This window comes from Pinus tabuliformis, chromosome 5_2 (assembly GCF_031772625.1).
Source record: "Pinus tabuliformis cultivar Carrire ecotype Pingquan chromosome 5_2, CPIR1, whole genome shotgun sequence".
Lineage (NCBI taxonomy): Eukaryota > Viridiplantae > Streptophyta > Pinopsida > Pinales > Pinaceae > Pinus > Pinus tabuliformis.
Genome location: NC_142306.1, coordinates 631,721,978 through 631,743,926, shown reverse-complemented (window position 1 = coordinate 631,743,926; position 21,949 = coordinate 631,721,978). Strand labels below are relative to the sequence as shown.

At 38.1% G+C, this 21,949-nt stretch overlaps 1 protein-coding gene across 1 annotated transcript in view; it reads left to right on the top strand.

Annotated features, from left to right (window-relative positions):
• The window catches only part of ATG6 (AUTOPHAGY 6), a 225,270-nt gene that overhangs the window by 153,057 nt on the left and 50,264 nt on the right, over window positions 1-21,949 (top strand). The window contains exon 8 of the mRNA XM_089436746.1: window positions 19,960-20,025. Within this exon, the coding sequence (XP_089292872.1) occupies window positions 19,960-20,025 (66 nt within the window). The remainder of the gene's footprint in view (window positions 1-19,959; window positions 20,026-21,949) is intronic.

Here is a 21,949-nt window from a genome sequence, read left to right as displayed (position 1 = left end):
TGTAACTTGTTGTCCCAATGCCTTTTTTAGGCATGAGACGTGGAACATCTTGTGAATCCGACTCTCTAAAGGTAGATCTAGCTCATAAGCTACCTCTCCGACCCTCCTAGTCACCTTGTATGGCCCATAAAAACGTGGCTTGAGCTTCTCTGCCACTTTCTGCTTAAGTGAAGATTGTCGATACGGCTGCAAGAAAAGGTAGACCATGTCCCCCAACTCAAACTGTCTCTCCACGCTGTGCCTATCAGCATACATCTTTTGCTAATTCTGGACTACCTGCAAGTTGTTCTTGAGAGCTTGGAGAATCTCCTGGCTCTCTTGAAACCAATCCTTTGCCCCTGGGGCTCGACTATCTCCAAATATCATATCAGAAAAAGTAAGTGCATCATACCCATAGAGTGCACGAAAAGGGGACATACCAATAGACAAGTGATAAGTGGTGTTGTAGAAGAACTCTCCTAGATGAAGCCACTTCACCCACACCCTCTGCTTCCTCGTCACATAGTTGCGTAGGTACCCTTCCAGCCACTTGTTTACTATCTCGGTTTGCCCATCAGTCTGTTGGTGATCGCTAGTGTTGGGTGTGAGCTCGGTCCCCACCAATCGAAACAATTCCTCCCAGAAAGCCCCCATGAATGGACTGTCCTTGTCACTCACAATTCTCTTGGGAAGACCTCGCAATCAGAAAGCCTCCTGAAAGAACAACTTAGCCATCTGAGAGGCTGAAGATCCCGATGAGATGGCAAAGAAATGGGCGAATCTGGTCAATATTTTGACCACAACGTAAATACAATCTTGCCCCTATGCCATCAAAAGCCTCGTGATAAAGTCCATGGACAAGCTCTCCCACTTCATTTTCAGAATGGGGAGCAACTGTAGTAAACCTGCGGGATATGACGACCCCACCTTGTTCCTTTAATAATCTACGCACTCCTACACATGCCTCAAAACATCTCCCTTGAGTCCCCGCCATGAGAACCTCTCCCTGATGGTACAATATGTCTTGAGGAACCCATGGTGTGTCCTACTAGAGGGGAATCGTGGGCTGCCTCCATAATCCTCTCCTTGAGTTGAGATCCTTGTACCAAGTATATTTTGTCCTTGTAGTAGATAACATCATTCATCACTAGAAACTTGTCATCCCTGTGTGCGCCATCCAATATCTCACAAGCCTGCCTGCCTTTGGAGTACTCAACCAAAAGTTGAGCCTTCTAATCATGAGTAATATCCATCAAAGATAGTACTGCGGGCCTCCGGGAAAGTGCATCTGCTACTATGTTGTGCTTGCCCTTAACATACTCAATCTCAAAGTCATAGGCCTGGATTTTGCTCACCCACTTCTGTTGCCTCTCCTCCAATGATTGTTGCTCCAAGAAAAATCGAAGACTATTGTGATCAGTCTTCACCTTGAACTGGTTGCCCACCAGATACTGCCTGAACTTGGCTAGCGCATGCATCACGACCAACATCACTTTATCATAGACAGAGTACAACTACTCGTGGGGTAGTAGTTTCTTGCTTTGAATGCAATAGGATGGCCTCCCTATGTCAACTGGCCCCAACTCCCTCACCGGAAGCATCACACTCTTGTACAAATGGCTGTGTGAAATTCGGCAAAGTCAAAACACGACAGCTGCTCATAACCTTCTTGAGGCGCTCAAAGGCCTCCTGTGCTACCTACATCCACTCAAAAGCCCCCCTTTTTGTCAAATCGGTGAGGGGTGTTGCAAGCTGTGAGAATCCTCTCGCGAACCTCCTGTAGTAAGTGCAAATGCCTAGGAACCCTCTCAACTCTGTCACATTCCTAGGTGTTGGCCAATCCAAGATGGCCGTGATCTTCTCCTGGTGTACCTCCACTCCATCCTCCACAATCACATGTACAAGGTACAACATTTTTGTCAGTCCAAATTCACATTTGGACATCTTCACATATAGTTGTTGCTCCTCTAGCATGCAAAGTACTACCTCCAAGTGCTAAAGGTGCTCCTCCCAAGTCCAACTATAGATGTGTATATCATCAAATAAGACAAGGACAAAGCGCCGCCACTGCCCACGAAGCACGTGGTTCATAGAAGACTTGAATGTAGCTCGAGCGTTGGTTAGCCCAAAGGGCATCCCCAAGAACTCAAAGTGTTCGTAATGGGAATGAAAGGCAGTCTTAGGGATGTCCTGCTCCCTCACCCGGATCTAGTGATACCCTAAGCACAGATCTATCTTAAAGAAGTATTTTGCCCCTCTAAGCTTGTCCATCAACTCATCAATGCGCGTGATAGGTTATCAGTTCTTCAACGTCCTCTTATTGAGGACCCTGTAGTCGATGCACATGCGTAATGTCTCATCCTTCTTCACCAACACCATGGAAGAAGTGAAGGGACTTGAGCTAGGCCTGATGTGCCCCAATGTCAACAACTACTAAATGACCCTCTCTATCTCATCCCGATAGGCTTTGGGGTGCCTATACGGGGTAGTGATGACCACATGCACTCCCTCCAACTCAATAGTGTGCTCGAACCCACGATCTGGTGGTCTGCCTGGTGGGATCTCCCCAAAAACCCCCTGATGCCTCTCTAACAAAACCAATATGTCTTGATGCACAGGCTGTGTCAGAGCCCCTGTCTCAGAGATCCTCAACTCCACTACCCACTCTATATCCCCATATCCCAAATCTGCCTTCATCCTGTGAGCAGAGACTGTCTGGGGTGGATAAGAGTGCATCCCCCTCAACACTACCAGCTTCCCATCTGGCACTGTGAAATCCATATCTAACTTTTTCCTATCAGTGGTGACCCTCCCAAGTGAGTACAACCATTGGACACCCAACACTACATTGGTGCCTGGGACATCACCACGAAGAAATGATCAGTAACTGCATCGTTCTCCATCGTCACGGTCAAACCGAGGACATACTTTGTGCACTGAATGGTTTGGTCCCTTGGCACCAACACGGAGAACCCCTCATCTAACTCACTCTCTGAGTATACCTCAATGTAGTGGGCCTTGCCCTTAGTGCACTTGTGCTCCAGTGCCCAAGCCTCCTAGCACATGAAGCACAAGTTCCTCCTTCAGAGGTCTCTCTAGGTCTCCTCATCCATTTGACCACGTCCCCCATCCCTCTATGGTGGTCTGGTGTCTCAGTTCCCCTGTGGGGTAGTGGGTCTAGTGGGGACGAAAGCCCAGTTCTTGGGCACTGCGTCAATCATGTCCCAGGTCCTACAGGTAGCATCCATCAATGATATAGGCTTGTAATCCCTCACCCAACCACGCAGTGGCTCAACAAGCCCCTCCATAAACAACATGGTCAACCGAGTCTTCGAGATGTCAGTCACCATCACAACCAATCTCTAAAACTCCATAATGTAGACCTTTGTGCTACCAATCTGTCTCAGATGGGACAACTCCCTGAAATGTAGCTCCGGGTCCTTCCTCTCAAACCTCTCCAACAACCTTTGGGTGAACTCTATGTAAGAAGTGTTGTGTATATGCCTCAACATGATCAGCCCATGGTACCACCACTCCTGGGCATCTCCCTCCAAGTGAAGAGTAGCAAATCAGATAGCATCGATCTCCCGCATGGGGTTCAGGTGGAAGTAGGTGTCTAGCTTCTAATCCCAAACCCTGGTTGAACTCTTAGTCGACCCATCGAAGTTAGGGAGTGTAACCTTCCTTGTTATCTTCTGTACCTCCTGGTTAGATGGTCCCCCTCTATAGTGTGCTCCAGCCCCAGTGGTGCGTCTCTCCTTGAGGTGTATATACTCCCCAAAGGACATCACCCGCTTAATCTATGCATCCAACCCCTCATACTCATCAATATCGGATGCAACTGAATTGACCAAGTCTGCAATCGGGTCTGGCTCTCTCTCTGGCTCTGGTTCATCCACAAAGCGAGCCATAGTGGGACGTCCAACCTACCCACGTTGTGGAGTGTGTGGGGGCTGATAGGTACGACTTCCCCCTCCTTCCCTGGAACCTCCATTACTATGGGGTCCCCCTTCAGGCCTCCCATTCATCTGCAACCTCATCACTTGTTGCACCATGTCCATCATGAGCTGCCCTTGCCTCAACATCTGTTGACTAGTTCTCAACAACTCCTATAAAACCTGGTTTTGGCCCCCTTGCCTAGGCTGCTCATCATCTCCTTGGTTGTCTAAGTCACCTAACACGGGGATTCGGGGTTCGAGATTCGTGGTGTAGGATTCGGACACGTTGACCCCCCGGAATAGGACACGTAGGATTCGTTATATATTATTTTATTAAATATATATATATATATATATTAAAAATTATAAATATATATATTAAAAATAAAAAATTATATATATATTGCTGATTGTAAAATTCCCTTTCCTTCAGTTTTCATAAATTTCAACAATTTCTGGGTTTGTGTTAAAGTTTGTAGAATGATATAAGCACGATTAAGCAAGAACAGTAATAACTAGAATTCTGGAACTTTCACAATTGTGAGAATTACATTTCAGTTGGGTTTATAAATGAAGGAACAATGGAACCTGATTTGTGGCATGAAATATATATCAGTTTCTATCGTTGATGATGTGAAAACCCGTCCTTCTTCAACATTCTGAACTCAACAAAAGGTGGCAAGGATCAACTTGCTTCAGCGCACTGTGATGCCTTCCAGGAATAATAACCTCAAGCTTAAGGCTTTGCTGGATTTGTATGCGATGTGTTTCTTCTTTGACTTGACAATGAATAAGCTTAGCACCAGTCTCAGATTTGCCCGCAAAGAGTTGTATGGAAATATGTCACAAGAGACAGATTTCATGTTCCTTGCAATCTTTAATTTGGGCACTTCAAATTGTTAATGTGGTCCTCTGCAAATAATAGTCGACCCCTTCACCGTTCTTTTATGGTTGATAGTAAATACTTCACGTCTATGACAATGTTAATCTTGTCCAACCACTAATATGATCCCGCAGACTTGGCAAATGCCCCAGCTAACCTTATTGCTCACACCAACGCGCATATCAATGCTTTTGAACAATGAATTCAGTGTCACTATAGGCAAATTTTGGGTTTATTTTTTAATTTTTCCTTTTGACAAAAGCTCAAATTGGACTGCGCCTTTCCCCACATGCATTTCCAATCGAATCCCTTTGTGGTTAAGTCGATTGGTGTAAATTTTGTCTCATGACAATGTGCACTGACCAAAATGAAACTCAACAATATACTCGCCGTCAACAAATTCGACCCTGTGGCCTCTCGCAACCACTTTTTCCACAACCGGCTTCGGTTTGCGCAAAACTTGATTTCTAATTTGCACGACTTTCCTTCATCGTTGCAATGACGGTAGGTTCGGTGACACAGCCGCTGCCCAATTCCACCTGACACGATGTCAAAAATCATGACACGCTAGTGAATTTCGTGACACGCTTGGGATTCGACGTGTCATGTTTTTTGGACATGATTTTCCGGCGAATTGTGTCCGACACGCCAGATTCGGGTTCATGGACCCTATATAACGAATCCGGTTACTTAGTTGGTTGTCCATCCGACCTCTGATATTTTCCACTTCAATGTCTGAAAATGGATCTGGACCTTCTTCTCTACCTCGATCCCTACCTCTGCCTCTACCACGACCCCTACCTCTGCCTCTACCACGACCCCTCTAGAAAACCTTTGATACCTTGGTGGCATTACCTACTCTTGTTCCCCACGCTAGCCAGGAACATGCTCTGATACCACTATAATGTTCCTAATGGAAAATTTACAGCGATAACAAAAACTTGCAACATAATTTAGCACAAAAAAAATTCATTAAACACTGGAAACCAGAAATGCTCCAAACACACCAAAATGGGCCAAAGTTTATTATGTAATATGTTGGAGTACAATATGAAATAGAAAGAATGCACCTGGGCTTGCACAAGGCAAGCTACATGCCTCAAGTGAATGATCTATCAATGCCCAACTGCTGCAGGAGCTTCCCCTACAAAAGTCTATGCTGGCCCTTGTAATTCTGCATTGCTGGCTATGTAGAGACCCCTGTTTGACCCTCATAACTGCTTAAGAAATTTTGCCAAATTATTTTTGGAATCCTTGTCCAAAACCCATAAAGTGTTTGCTCTAGTTTTGATGCTTGAAAATTGACCCCAAAATACTTGGCCCTCCTCCACAGGCAGATAATTTGAACTGTAGCAGATGCTGAGTTTGTTGCACCACCAAAGCCTGGAAAAATCTCCACAATCCCCTCCAATCCAGCTCCCACAAATCCCCACAATCCCCTCCAATCCAGCTCCCACAAATCCCAGATCTAAATCCCCTTCACAAGCCACCCCGCAAACTATCTCAACAAAGACTGCGTAGTCCTTGGACAAGATGACGCAAGCCCACTTCCAGAATTTTGAATGACTGATGAGTGATGCTCTCTACCCCTGCAATTCTTCCTCCTTTGCTTGAAATTGATCAGAGAATGCTCTGGCAACACTATAACCCCTAACTCCATCACTTCTCTCCTCCACTCGCTGCTTGGCTCCCAAAATTATGCCCCAACTGACCCAAAATTTGTACCACCTGCGTGGACTTCTCTCCAACTCCAAATGTTGATGTCGGGAAAAGATTTCATCAACACATCAACTACGTATTCATCTATAGGCATGCACTGTAGCTTCACAACCCCATCTTGTACCAAACTTCTGATATAATAATACATATTGTTGATATGCTTGGCTCCGGCATGGAAAACTGTGTCCTCTGACATTTTGATGTTGCTTTGATTATCACAATTTATAATTGTGGGATCCAAGGGTCTTCCAAACAAATCTGATAGAAGTTGCCTTAAACAAACTACTTCTTTACCAACTTCACAGGCAACAACATATCCGACCTCAGTGTTAAACAATGTTAATTGAACCGAACCAATGATCGAACCGAAAAACCTTGTGGACCGGAAACCAATTGGAACTCGACCGGAACCGATAAAAAACCGGTTTACCAAAAACACATAAAATATTCATATTTTAAATAAAAACATATATATTCATGTGCATCCATATGAATCCAAACCATTTATATACAAATATGCAAAAGTTCTCATTTACATAGCATTAAAGGGTGCACATAACCACAATAGCATATCAAGTGCAATCCATCTCTGAATTGAAAATACATCAATAAATAGGCTCTAGATGGCCTCTAGCATCCAAAAATAATCATGCTACAACAAATGCCTACATATCATTAAATTCATTGCCTATATTGATGTCTTTGCCATCAATATAACCATTTAGGTATTAAAATAAAATAGAAAAAATGTAGCATGTCATGTCAAGATTTTGTTTAAGCGATGGGTACATTTTTAGTAGAATCGTGGTAGAGGAGTTTGACAACCAATGCCACTATCATCAAAGTACATAGAGGGCTTGGTGCTCTTTATTAAATACTAGCTCCATACCCTCGTACATGACAAAATCCAATGGAAACGTTGCAATCCCCCAAATCCTGAGATCCTGAAAAACTGTCAAGTCTGCTGGATTTTGAGTGAAATCTAAAATTCTACTTTCTCCATATGAAATCCAATGAGGTTAGAACCACTCTCAAACATCCCGAGTCATTTCATGGTAATGTTAAAAACTTAAGGAAAATGATGAAAATGAAAATTCAAGGAAAATGTCACTTTTACTTTAAGAATTTAACATTACCATGAATTGCATAGCAATTCCAAGGCCATAGGCTTGATTATTAGCCTGAGGGCCAAAGGCTAGCCTAGGGGAGAGTAATAAGTGTGCCAACTAACTAAAAAAAAAGAAAAAAAAAAGGAAAGAGGCAATTTTTTTTGCGCAAAACTAGTTTTGAACCGGCCGGTTCGGTACCAAACTGACATATTCCGGTTTGGAGGACCGGTTTTGGACCAAAAACGACTGGACTGGCCGATTCCACCGGTTCTGATAACACTGCTCAAAATACATTCTCCAATTTTCTTCTTTTAAGGTGTTCAATATGACTTTTATATGCCCTCCCCTCTCAACTTAGGGAGATACCTTTCTTTCAAGCTCCCTCTCAATTTGGGGAGATTTCTTTTATCTAGGCTCCCTCTCAACTTAGGGAGTTCCACTTCTTTTCTACGACATTGGAGAATCTTTCATGGCTTCCATCCTTCTTATCAGAGTTATCATGACCATCATCATGCTTATCATACAAACTTTACTTTACGAGCATCTTCACCATCTTGAAGATTATGTACTTGCACAACTTAGATAACAAGTACAACCAAATCTATAGAAGCATGAAGTTAACCATATCATATAATGGAAGTATTCAACTTTAGACATCAAATACCCAAACTTAGTTACAAACAAGAGACACATACTTTTCAACTTCTTGCTAGGGTTTTTGTCATAAACCCTAGACTATATCATCAAGACTTTGAGCATTTCATAACAACCTTCATTACATCTAGGGTTTCAATGTTTCTTCTAGAGGTATGACATACCCTACTACAAACTATTGCAAACCCTAGAAGAAATTCAAACAAATATAGATCTACAATGCATCTAACAACTTTATAATTCATATGTTAGAATTCCTACTAGGATTTTGTGCAAAAACCCCTAGATTTTATACATGAGTTTTAACAATCAAAACCAATCACAACTCAATTCAAAGTAACAACATGACAAGCTTCCACTAAGGTTTGTTGTAAACCCTAGATTTTACTAATTCTCAACACCCACAATGCAATTTCAGATTTGATCAAATTTTCATAAATCCCACATTATCACATTGTCATCATATATCAGAGATTTGAACTTCTATAAAGGTTTAGTTACAAAACCCTAGAATTCACAAATACTATCATCTTAGAGAATCAAACTTCAACTAGAGCTTAGTTCCAAAGCCTAGGACTCATGACCATCAACAATTAGGTCAACACATATATCTAGGACTTCATCATCATGCACAAGCATATCATAACATGTGTTAGTCAAACCCAAAAACACAAATATCAATAAAAATTAGACATAACAAACTTGATGAGACTAGGGTTTGATCGAACAAACACACACATGCCAAGGATTTCATTTCTAGGACATTATAAGGGTCCTTCTTACCAAACCCTTATGATCTAGGATTTCAATACTAAACATAGCAAACCCTAATTTATTAATACTTCAAAGGTTTGGGATTTCAGACATCACCATTCAACCCTAACAAGTTAGGGTTTTCATAACCATACCAAAACCCCAAACATGACATTATCAAAGCATCAAGCATTTTCTTTCAACAATAACCCTAAGTAGGTTAGGGTTTCACACAGAATCATCAACATACCCTTAAGTTAGGGTTTTCGCAAAGAATCTTTCTAAGGTTCCACAAGAGTAATCAAAGATATGAGGAGGGTAGATTTATCTAATGATGAATCACCCAATCAAGAATCTTTAAGATTCAAGAAAGCTAGACACAATGATGTTAGTAATAGTTTATCAAAAATGAATATAAAGAGAGCAAAAACTTTTAGTTCAAAACATACCTTTGTTTCTTAACAAACCTTGTAATTCCAATGCTTTGTCTTGTGAAGCCTTCTTCCATGTTCCTTGAGTATTCAACAAGCTTTTTTCTACACAAGGAAATATGAATAAAAATGTGATTAGTATCTAATATAAACAAACTTCGATGAGTAAGGGAAACCAAATATAAAAGATAATACAAGGAGTAAGATACTTATCTTTGGAAAGTGGTGAGGGCTCCCTCTTAATCCAAACTTGAGGGACACGTAAGGGATAAAGTCCCTAACAAATAGGTCTCTGACTTTGGATCCTTCCATCTTGTTCTTGTTTGGTAAAACTTCTTCGACAATGCTTTCTTGATCCCTGTTCCTCCTTTATTCCCTGGATTCTTAGGACAATCCCTTTTATAGTGACCCATCTTGTGACAATTGTAGCATTGGCCTTTTAGATTTCTTGAAGGTTTTTGGAATAGTCATCTGAGGTTTCTTCTTCACTCTCCTTGTTGATTACTAAAGATATAATGACTCCTTGACTGCATCCATTCCATCCACTATTAGGCTCATGGCCAAAATCTTTGTTTCTCTAAACTTTGCCTTCTTTACTTCACTTGATTCATCTGTAGGCTTCTTTACTTTTCCATTGACTAGATCCAAAACTTTATTCTTTTCGAGGATTAGATCTATCCCCTTTTTCCATGACCTGTAATTTGATGCTCCTTTTGATGCTCCTTCTAATCTGTTCTCTCCCTTTATGGAGTTAGACATTGTCCTTGAAGGTAGAAACTGTTTTCCTTGTAAGGTCTCCTTATATGATCCCTTCCTCAACTTCTTGAGATTCCTTAGTCTTCTTTCAATAGATCTTCAACTTTCCTTTTTCTTTCTTCTTCACCTTAGCTCTGATACCATGTTAGAAAATCAGAGAGGCAGAAAGGTTTTCTTATATAGATAATTACTTGTGATTCTTTTATCTTTATGTTCTTCTTTTATCTTTTAGTTCATCAAGCAATTACCAAAATAATAGCACAAGGACAATAGATGTAGGTGGACAACTAGGGCAAAACCCTACCTAGGGGAAAATCCAGTCAGCAATTCTTTCTTCAATAGTTTCTTGAAATAATCCAAGACTCTTGACCTAGACAAAGACTTCCTACGCACCAAGTCAGTCCTCAATCCTTCTTGTAGATGATAACTCTTCAATAGCAACTTCGACCTAGTAGCATCAACTTGTAATAGCAGCTTCCACCCAGTAGCAATAGCAGCAGTAGCTTCGACTAGACAAAGAAAACTTTGAGCTCCCTAGAGACTCCTCAGAAGTGAGAGATAGATGGCCCAAAATTTTGATCTAGGTATCTTCTATCTTCCTCCAAAATATCACACTCCTTTCCAGCCTCCTTCCAGCGCTTTTCCAACTTCGCACTTCCTAGCTTCCAGCTTCTGGATATCAAACTATATGAGAGAGCGTGAATTGCTCCAAATGAATTCGAATTGCCTTGTATATATAACCTTCCAGTGAGGTCGAATTACCCTTCTTAGGGCCGACTTGGTGTGGAGGAGACTAAATTCATTTTTGACTAAAAACTAATTCTTTTTACATGATTCAAAAGCCCAAGAAGGGTCTCTTTTAATGGACAATGACTCTAATGATAGAATAAACCCTAGAAGTCCTCAATGAGGACTTTGGCCTAAAACAAGATGACCCAAGTATGAAACACATGCTTTAATTAGTTATAATAATAATAATAAAAATATTTTCTTCATTCTTTTGATAAGTACATTTCATTGTGACTCAACTACATTTATGAAGACTGAACCTAGTTACATATTTCAACCAATGTTTTAAAACTCTGACTCAGGTTCGGAATTGGTCGAGGGTTGGCTCCGACTTCGACTCCGACTTGGTATTGACTCGGCCGGTTTGATTTCAATGACTCAGTCGTTGTAAAAAATACATTAAATATTTATTTTTAAAGAAAAAACATAATTTTAAAGATTTTCATTCATGTTTCCAAACACAAAACACTAGAATATAGAGAGAAGACAACGTATGATCAAAGTAGGCTCATGAATATATCCATTATATCAAAATGGCACCTAGTGCACTGTCCAATACATACATGATATAGAGATCAAAACAAAAACACAACCAAGGAGGCTCTAAATGGCCTCTACAACAAAAGTAAACCGTAAAACATCACTAGTCACCAGTCCTACTGGCTACTGCTAGAGCTGCCAACATCATCTGGCTCAGACTCTGAATCAGAGTCAGACAGAGAAACCCATGGCATTAGCAGGTGCAACAACTGCACACTGAGATAGACAAGATATGCGCTTTCATCTTGACTGAGTAGAGGAAGTTCCTGTAACTGGAGGACTTGGGGCTGGGCCTGGTACAAGTGGATCTGCATTCAACTGAACAATATGTTCAACAACAACTTCAACTAATGCCTCTGTTTGTAAATCCAAATCAATACCAAAATCCTTGTCAGAATCAAACTCTGCTGGATGACTCTCCACTACCCAATCTGATGTTGGATCTATTTCTTCCAACACAATGGGATCTGTATTAGGCCTTTTGTTTAGCAATTGGTTGCGTCTTAGTCAGAGGTTATATTGGACATAGACTAGATACTGGATCATTTAACCGTTTTTGTTCCAAACGATTTCTCTTCTTCGTGCGTATCCTCTCAAAGACAGACCAATTACACTCACACCCAGTAGCACTGCAAGTTTGACTCAAAATACGGATTGCAAACTTCTGCAATTGAGGACAATGGCTACCAAATGCCTCCCACCATTGTGCTGCAAAAAACATAACTGTGTAATGAGTTAGCTCATCAAATTATATCCAACTTTCATATTATAAACAATTTAACAAAATAAGAATTTGAAAATTGAAATTATTTGTTTACCTGGCTCATCTGCGTCCCTTGCAAACCTTGTTGGGTTCTTGCCAAAGGTACCTGTGGCTCTGCTGAAACAAGTGATCTATTGGTGTATCTCTAGCTGATCACTATCCTTAGGGATCATGCGATCAATGCAGTCAATCAATCCATCTCTAACCTCCCCAGTCAAAGCGTCTACCTCCAGAGATTTATAATGATACCTCGGGTTCAGAAAAAACCCAGCTGCATGTATAGGGCGATGGAGTTGATTGTTCCATCTTTCATCAATGATTGCCCAAATGGGCCCATATTTAGCCACTCTATCCTTGTATACTGCCTTTATTTGCTCCTTTGCTTGATCCATAGCCTCATAAATGAAGCCCATAGCCAATCTTTCCCCATTCACCAACCGCAACACCTTAACTAGTGGCTCAACAACCTTCACAATCTCTGTTGCCTTTTTCCAAAATATTTCTTCATTAACTTTCTTTTTCACATCTTTGTCATCCTGTTTGTGAGACCATTGGCATTCATTCCATTCATCACTGGAAAACATCCTTTGCAAGTTTCCATGTTGGAAAAACATAGATTGCAATAAGAAATGAGTTGCAAATCTAGTGATGGCAGGCCTAATAATAACCCTGCCCCCTGTGTGTTTCCTCATTAGGCTCAAAATCCATGAGTGATTGTAGATATATTTTGTTATGCTTTTGGCATGCTCTATAGTGTTCTTGGCCCAATCTATTTTGCCAATATCCTCAAGCATGAGGTTTATGCAATGTGCAGCACATGGGGTCCAAAAGATGGTTTTGTGTTTTTCCTCTGACATTTTACCAACAAGAACATAGTTAGAGGCATTATTTGCGATGATTTGAACAACAATAGCCACCCCCACCTCTTCAACACCCTCATCCAAAAGCTGAAACAACAAGTGTGCATCTTTTGCCCTATCAAATGCATCAACTGATTTTAGAAACATGGTTCCTTATGGGCAAAAGATAAGAAAGTTTAGGATGGTACGGTTCGTTTGATCAATCTGACATGATGGTACATCCTGTTTTTGCCCATGAGCTTTTGAAATCTTTCAAATATTCATCAATGGAGGAAACTTCTTTTCGCAAAAGAGATCCCGTTAACTCATGCATAGTAGGGCCTTTGAAGCCCTTTCCAATAACAAATATGGCATCAAACATAGGTTCATAATATGGTGAACAAGAAGCATTAAAGGGGATATCAGAATCATACCACCATCTACCTATGTAATCATAAGCAGCCTCTCTCAATTCTTTCTTCTAATGGTCATCTAAAGTGGGTTGCATATGACTTATACTAGCTTGAGGACCCAAATCTCTACATCAAAGTAGTAAAGAATGAACTAGTCATTATTCTATTATATGTGGATGATTTACTAATTACAGGTGTGGAGCATGGAATTCAATAGTGTAAGAAGATGTTGGCAGCATACTTTGAAATGAAAGATCTAGGACTCATGTGTTACTATTTAGGCTTGGAAGTCTGGCAGAGACCCGAAGAAATCTATCTTGGTCAAGGAAAGTATATCATCAAGATTCTACAAAAGTTTGGTATGATGGATTCCAAGCCTATGAAAACTCCAATGATCACCAATTTAAAGAAATTAAGAAGTTCATATTCTAGCCTCATCAATTCTACATGTTATCGTCAGTTGGTTGGCTCATTGATGTATTTGGTGAATACTAGACCTAATATATGTTATGCAGTAAATGTTCTAAGTTAATTTCAGTTAGAGCCAGGTGATGATCATTGGATAAATGCCAAACATATCTTAAGGTATTTATGTGGGACTATTCATCACTACCTAAAGTATGATGTAAAGGGAATCAAATTAACAAGTTTCACAGATTTAGATTGAGGTGGTAGTTAGAAGGATGGAAGAAGCACTACTGGTGGTTTTTTTAGTTTGGGATACACAATGATTTCGTGGATGAGTCTTAAACAAGATTTGGTTGCTTTGAGTAGTGCTGAGTGTTGAGAAATCTAGGGGCAACTAATCTTAGGTGATTTCTCGAACTTTGACAACTGCTTGTGATATATTTTTACTCAACTTGATTAGCTTCTTATTGCACTTGATTATTATTTGTGTTCTCTATCATCAAACAACTACCAAACAGTAAAATCAATGAGACAATAGGACATAATATGTAGGCGATCAACCAGGGCCAAAACCTCTCCAAATGAGAGGAAAACTCACCAGAATTCTTTCTCTTCTTATAGACATTCAATTGACAAATTCCAAGACCTTTGACCTAGACTCTCCAAGACCAAGTCAAACCTTGCTTCCAACAGACTTTGACTTCCAACAACTTCCTCTGCAATTTCAACCTTCCCAACATTTTCTTCTACAACTTCAACCTGCCCAACAACAACTTTGACCTGCGCAACAGATTCTTCTGCAACTTTGACCTACCCAACAACAACTTCGATCTGCCCAACAAAAACTCTAATCCTTGCACGTGAGAGAAATTGTAACGAATAAAATATATAAATAATATAAATATAATGTAAAAGATAATAATCATAAATAATAATTAGTTAAGCTAGTAATTAGGTTGAAGAGGCATGTCTAATAGGACATGACTCTTCATGAAGAGACACTTGCTTGGTATATAAGCAAGTCTCTCGTTCTCATTTGTAAATCATCATTCTTATTCTTATTCACATATTTAATATAATATTTGTATCCTTAATGGATAATTTGATATTCCAAGTCTTTTGGAGTAATTAATCTTAAGAAGGAACTTTGTTCGCTTCATGTGGTATCAGAGCCACGTTGGCTGATCACCAGGCCTTTGGCTATCAACCTATCATCAACTTCGTTGCTGTCATAATTGAAGTGTTTCGCTACATATTGGGAGATTCTCCATTTTTTAGGTCTTTGGCCATTATTTAAAAAAAATAATAAAGAATAAATAAGAAGGGTATATAAAAAGAAAAGAGGAAAGGAAATAATATATTCTGAACAAACAAACAAAAAAATTGAAAAAAAATATATATATATATATATAAAGGGTTTTACATTATTGATAAAAGTGCATAATAAATATACGCGGGAATCTTTTGAAGTATATTTAAAAAAATTTACGTGGAGAAGCCCGTGGTTTAGAAACCAATGGTAATTGCCTGTGGTTTTAGAAACCAGCAGTAAATTTTACATTTTACGTTGAGAACATTAACCGAGGTTTTAGAAACAATTGCCCATGGTATTTTAGAAACCAATGGTAATTGCCCGTGGTTTTAGAAACCAGTAGTAAGTTTTACATTTTACATTTTACGTGGAGAACATTAACCGAGGTTTTAGAAACAACCCATGGTAATTGCCCATGGTATTTTAAAAGTGAAAGATATTTTGATAAGCATTGGAGAAAAAAGGTGTGATCTAAATAATTTTAATCGTTCAAATCTAAAGATTGTGACCGTACTAAGAGTCACGTCTCATCCAAATTAGTCACGACTCATCCAAATTTTCGAAAAAAAAATATTATTATAATTATAAAAAAAAAAATACTATATAAGCCTTATATAGTTACATATGAAAGGAAAAGTGGGTGCCAAAAAAGTATATATAAATTTTATATAATTATAATTTTATAATATATATAAATTAAAAGTATATAATATATATAATTTATAATTATATATATTAAAAAAAAATTATTATTATATAAAATTTTTATTAAAAGAGTGAACAAAAGAAGAAGAAGAAGTAGAGAATATTGGAAATATATATATATAAAGGGAGATAAAATAAGTTTAAAAAATAAAAAAATAAAATAAAAAATATTTCCATACAAAGTTAAAATGATGAAGGAAGAAAGGTTTTCCTATAATGGTCTTTCAATTACAGATCATAGAGTAATTACACTAAAAGGAAATATCCAAGGAAGAGAAGTTAATGTCGCCATCAACCCAAGCAATGATAAAAATTATATCAACATCAACTTGGCAAATCAACTATTAATTCCAGAGCTAAGCATTAGTGTAAAGAAAAATATTTTTGACCAAAACAAGTATAAAATTAGTGATCTACAAGTGACAATAGGTCATTATAACTACATATCTCAATTTCATGTTGTAAGGACAGATATAAACACTGACATCATACTCGGTCAACCCTGGTTTAAGGATCTGGGTACATTCATGTTAAACATAAAGAAACAAGTTTTGACGTTTCCTTATAAAGGGAAGATGGTCATGTTTCGAGACATAACAAGTAAATCAAAATCAATAAAATCTTCATTAGAAGACCTTAAGGATATCTCAGATTTGATGTTTCAAGATAACGAAAAAACTATATCAAAGAAGCAAAAAGAGCTTGAAGAAGTCATCTGCAGCAGAGACACAGAAATTTCGAGCCTAAGAGGTCACCAGGAAAAGCTACTCAAACAAGTCAAGAAGACTAAAGTCTCAAAGAAGGAACTCAAGGAGCACTTATCAGAACAAGAAGAGGAAACTTTGCGTTTAAAGAACCTTAGTAAAAATTTATTAGAACAAATCAAAGATCTAAAAGATGAAAATTTTAAAATTCAAAACACTGAAAATAAGGTTGATAAATCAGAAATCAAAGAACTTTTACGACTGAAAAACCATAATCAAAGTCTACTCACTCAAATTAAGAAGCTTAAGGATGATAAGAAAGCATTAAAAGATAAGTTGGAACAATTCACTCAAGAAGAAGCATCGGAATCTCCAGTCGTAGCAGTCCAAGTTGAAAGTAAGGGAACGAATACCGATCCAGTGAATATGACAACTCAAGAAGACAAGCTAGTTGAAGAAACGACACACGTAGATGTTGCAGTTCAGACAATGGACATCCCAGGTGAATGTTCCATAACCAATTCAACAACATCTTCGCTAGAAGAAAATCTAAAAACTCCATATCGACATCCGAATCACGAGAGTAGACCAATCAACCATGCTACGTATCGGTACCCTTCAGACCAGAAACAACAAATTGACGTTTCAGAGAATAATGACGTAAAATCAGTCCAGTCTTATGCTAACAAGTCATTACAAAATTCCAGTGATCAGAATGCTATACAGAAGATTAATCTCGGATGGTCTGATCCCTTCTCAGTGCGACAATTTTGTTTGTCACTAAGAAGATCATATCAGCTTGTATCGACGAAGATGACTGTTCCAAGAGAGAAAGACTTTCAAAGCCGAAAAAGAGATCAAGCTTTTTTTCATCAACAAGCTTTGAGGACAAAGCTTTTTGAGGAAGGAGGCAATGTAACGAATAAAATATATAAATAATATAAATATAATGTAAAAGATAATAATCATAAATAATAATTAGTTAAGCTAGTAATTAGGTTGAAGAGGCATGTCTAATAGGACATGACTCTTCATGAAGAGACACTTGCTTGGTATATAAGCAAGTCTCTCGTTCTCATTTGTAAATCATCATTCTTATTCTTATTCACATATTTAATATAATATTTGTATCCTTAATGGATAATTTGATATTCCAAGTCTTAGGAACTTTGTTCGCTTCAGAAATACTGGAGTATTCTTGCTTCTTTCTTCTTCACTTGGGTGGATTCTCTCTCTCCTAGAGAATCCGGCTTTTAAATAGCTCTTACTTGATGACCTAACTCTACTTCTGCAACTCTGCTTCTATTGCTGCAATAGGATTCCTAATTTCTTCGCACGTGTGGACTATGGAGAGTATTAGCCCAGAAATAATCCCATAAACTCAACTTTCTTTTTGTCCTTCACCCTCTTCTTCTTCGCACTCCTTTTCTTTCTTGTGATCAAAGTTGAGTGAGTGAACTGTGTGTCTTCCAAATGAGGTCGAAGTCTTCTTTATATAGGCTTCTCATATAGGAGTTATTAAAATAATTAATATTTTTAATAGGTCCCAAAAGATTAAGTTAAGGTACTCGTTTGCAAAATGGTCAAAGTACTTGTTGAGTGGTCGCTGACCTTCATCCAAGAAGAATGCTGGATGGTGAGAGTTGTATGACTGGTGTAGATGGTGGAGAAAGATTGGCATATCATCATCAATGAACAAAAGTGTAGGGCTGCTTGCTTGCTGCCTATCAAAGATAGGAGAAAATTTCTCCTATGGAGTTACCCATTTTAGTGGGTAACAATACTTGCCGATAGATGACCCGCGTTTCTTCAAGAAGAATGCTAGATGAGTGAGAACACTGATCGAAGCAACAGGTGGTGAACTCTGGCATAATGCTATCTGAAGACCATCATAGGGCTGCTGGCTGGTTAGCTGTCAAATAAGGATAAAAGTTTTTTCCTATGGGTTACCCACTTTTGGTGGGTAACAGGTTCCAGAAAAGGAAGACAGTTAAAATGATTAATAGTGACAATCTACAAGCAGAAGTAATTTGTTACATAGTGGAAGTCAAGAATGTCTTAGGCATTTAGCGTTTGGAACAGATATTTGATAATAGAGATAGGTTCGATCAATACTAGGATAGGCTTATTCTGTGTTACTTATTTAGGTCAGGCAATAGGACAGGGACTGTCAGTAAACATTCAGGGTACTTTAATGGGTATTGGGTTGGTCTGAGATGCATTCTAAACTTTAACCTAATACCTGGAACACATTTCCCAGTGGCTTGGGTCTGTCTACAGATGAATGCATGGGCGTCGAGATGTTTTTGATACTATTTAGCTTGCTTTATTTCAAAATCCCTTCACCCATCTGGTTTGGAGTGTTCTAACTCCTTTCTCTTCTTGAAGTCATGGAAAACAATGTTCAATACGTAATCACTTTTTCTTATATTTATCCTTCTATTCTTTGTTGCTCTTTCCATTCTTTAAGCCTCAAAAATGTAAACACCTTCATTTTTAATTAGTTGATTTGGTCCCCTTTTGAAAGTTCATAATACTGGACAGGATGGTTAATTCACTATTTATTGGGGTCCACAATGATACTTTCAATTTGCGTTACAAGCCCCTTCTTTTGATCCTAAAAGGGCATTGCAAAGAACACATTATTCAATCACTAATATTAAATTTGCCAGCATTTTAGGAGTTTGTAGGAAATAAGTCACCAACTAGTGGTTAATTGTTTCCTTGTAACATTCTACAGATTAATTTACTCGCAAGAAGTACCCTTCAGAAGTGTTAAGTACTTACTTTTGCCTTCCTAGATTGTCAAAGTGCATTTAGTTTCTTTTGAATATTTGGTTTGCAGGGAGAATGTAGGTAGATTTTCTCTTCTTGATTAGTTTTTTTTTTTCCCGTCTTAATTTATTTCATCATAGTGCAACGCATTTATTTGTTTTTAACCACTTTAGCTTATTCTGATGCTATGGTGATGAGTAGTAAGCCCTCCTATTTTATGTACATGATAATATGAAACCAATTGTTGATGTCTGCTTTCTGGTTGCTTGTGTTTCTTTTAACTCACATGTTTTCTCAAAGCTGTTGATTCTCTCTGATTGTGGCTATCTCCGTATGATGTGCTTTACAAGTGCATTGATTGTAGGGCCAATTAAGAATTTATATTTCTTTGCTATTTGAAAATAGTGTCAAGAATGTACCATGCAATTTTCCTAAAGTGAAGAAATTAGAATACAGCTATGCAGTTATTCCTTGATTCAATTCTGAAAGATATAAAATCATTCCAATGGGAAGTTATCCATCTATTGCTGACAGCAAAAACAATAGATATGAACTGTAAGGGATCTATCACTTTAACTGTTCCAATATTTCAATTAGATGTTTTGGATTGACACGTTAGTCCAGGACAAGAAATCTTTCATAGAATATTCTTTTTTGTGACTGGTTAATTTGTAGTTTTCTTTTGGCTGAAATAAGTAAATCAATCAGTCATGAAGAAGTTGAAGATAGTTTGGGTGAAAAGAGGCTCATGATGTCCTGTTTTCCAAATAATACATGTTTATATTGGAATGCAAACATCGCAGTGGGGTAATGAGATGTAAAATTTGCTTGAAAACATACAGCAAAAATACACAACAAAAATTTAGACAAGAAAACTAATATCTTTCATTAAAATATATTACACATACATGATTTGATTTTCATGAGATCTTGTGTATCTACACATCTGTTTTGACAATATCTTTTTGTTATTCTTAGAACATCCAGTTGAATTTTTAATTTCACCTATCCTACATAACTCAACACTGACACAAGCTTTGACCGATATGACCTTTAATAATTTGTCTTTACTGCCTATACAAAGTGAACATTATATGCTTAAAAATTAAGAATCATCTTCAATTTTCATGTGTTTGTAAACTTTAATTTGACCCAATCACCGGTTTTCAATTTCAATAAGTTTTTTCTCAATTTAATGCTTTTTCATAGATGCATATTCATCTGAACTTATAAATAAAAACACATTGAATCATTTACTTCAAATACTTAGAGGAAACTTAGAAAATCAATTACATAATAGACATTTTTTTTTTGGGCAATGCCCTTGGAAAAATCCCTAACAGAAAATCAGTAGTGAGAGAATTTTATTATAGGCTCACATCACAGAATCTTTTTCAGCAATAAATACAGTACTTGTTTCAAAAACTGTGCCCTTTCACCACCTCGATTTTTGTGTCTGAATTGGCAGCCAAAAATGGCCTCGAAATATATGTGGTGATTCCTCGATTTCTGTGTTATAATTTTGCTTTGTAATTATTTTCCTTAAGAAGTAATTAAATTCTCTTTGAAGATTGGTTTTCCCCTTGTGGGTTTTTCCAGGGTCATTGGACCAAAAGTAAGTGTCTAATTTATTGGTGTGCTTGCATATTATTCTTCTTATCAGCAGGTAAGTGAAGTGAAAATGTAGAGTAGTCCTAAATGTTTCAAGCTACTTTGCATAAAGTTTAAATCAGCTAACTGTTTGGGGTTTGGGCTTTAAACCATATGCTAAAAACATGAAACTGGGAGGGCTACAAAATTTTCTACGTTTTGTGCCTGATTTGGCAGCAATAAATGCCCTTGAAATCTGTGTCGCGATGCCTCAATTTCTGTGCCTAAACTAGAAACAGTAAATGCCCTCGAAAATATGTGCAGTGACACCTTGATTTCTGTGCCAGAACTGTTGCAATATTATCCTTGGTTTTTGTGCCAAATCTCTTGGAATTGATGCCCATTCTTGCTGCTCCCTTTTTTCTTCAGTGCTTCTTTTCCTCTCTACTTAATAAATGAATAATAATAATGGTGTGTTTTTCCTAGAATGTCCTTTTATGTCTCATTATAACAGTTGTAACTTAAACCTATGATTTAATTGCTCAGATTAAATCCTTGGCTAGTAAGATCTACGACTGTGATATAATTTCTTATTATCACAATCTGGATCACTTAAGTCACTTTATTCATTAATAATGCAAAAAAGCCATTTTAACTTTATAAAATAACGTTAATGTTCTAGAGACAACTTTTGGACATTCTCCCACATGCTAGTCCCCAAGCCAATGCGGAAGACACTTCTCTGAGCTAAAATTTCAACAGTCCCTTTTAGTGAGGAAGGTGTTTGTTATGAACATAATGTGAAAATTTCACGCTATGAAATTATTTTACAGCTGAGAAAATTTCACTACGAAATTTTATTTCAGCCACTGAAATTAATTCTTCTAAC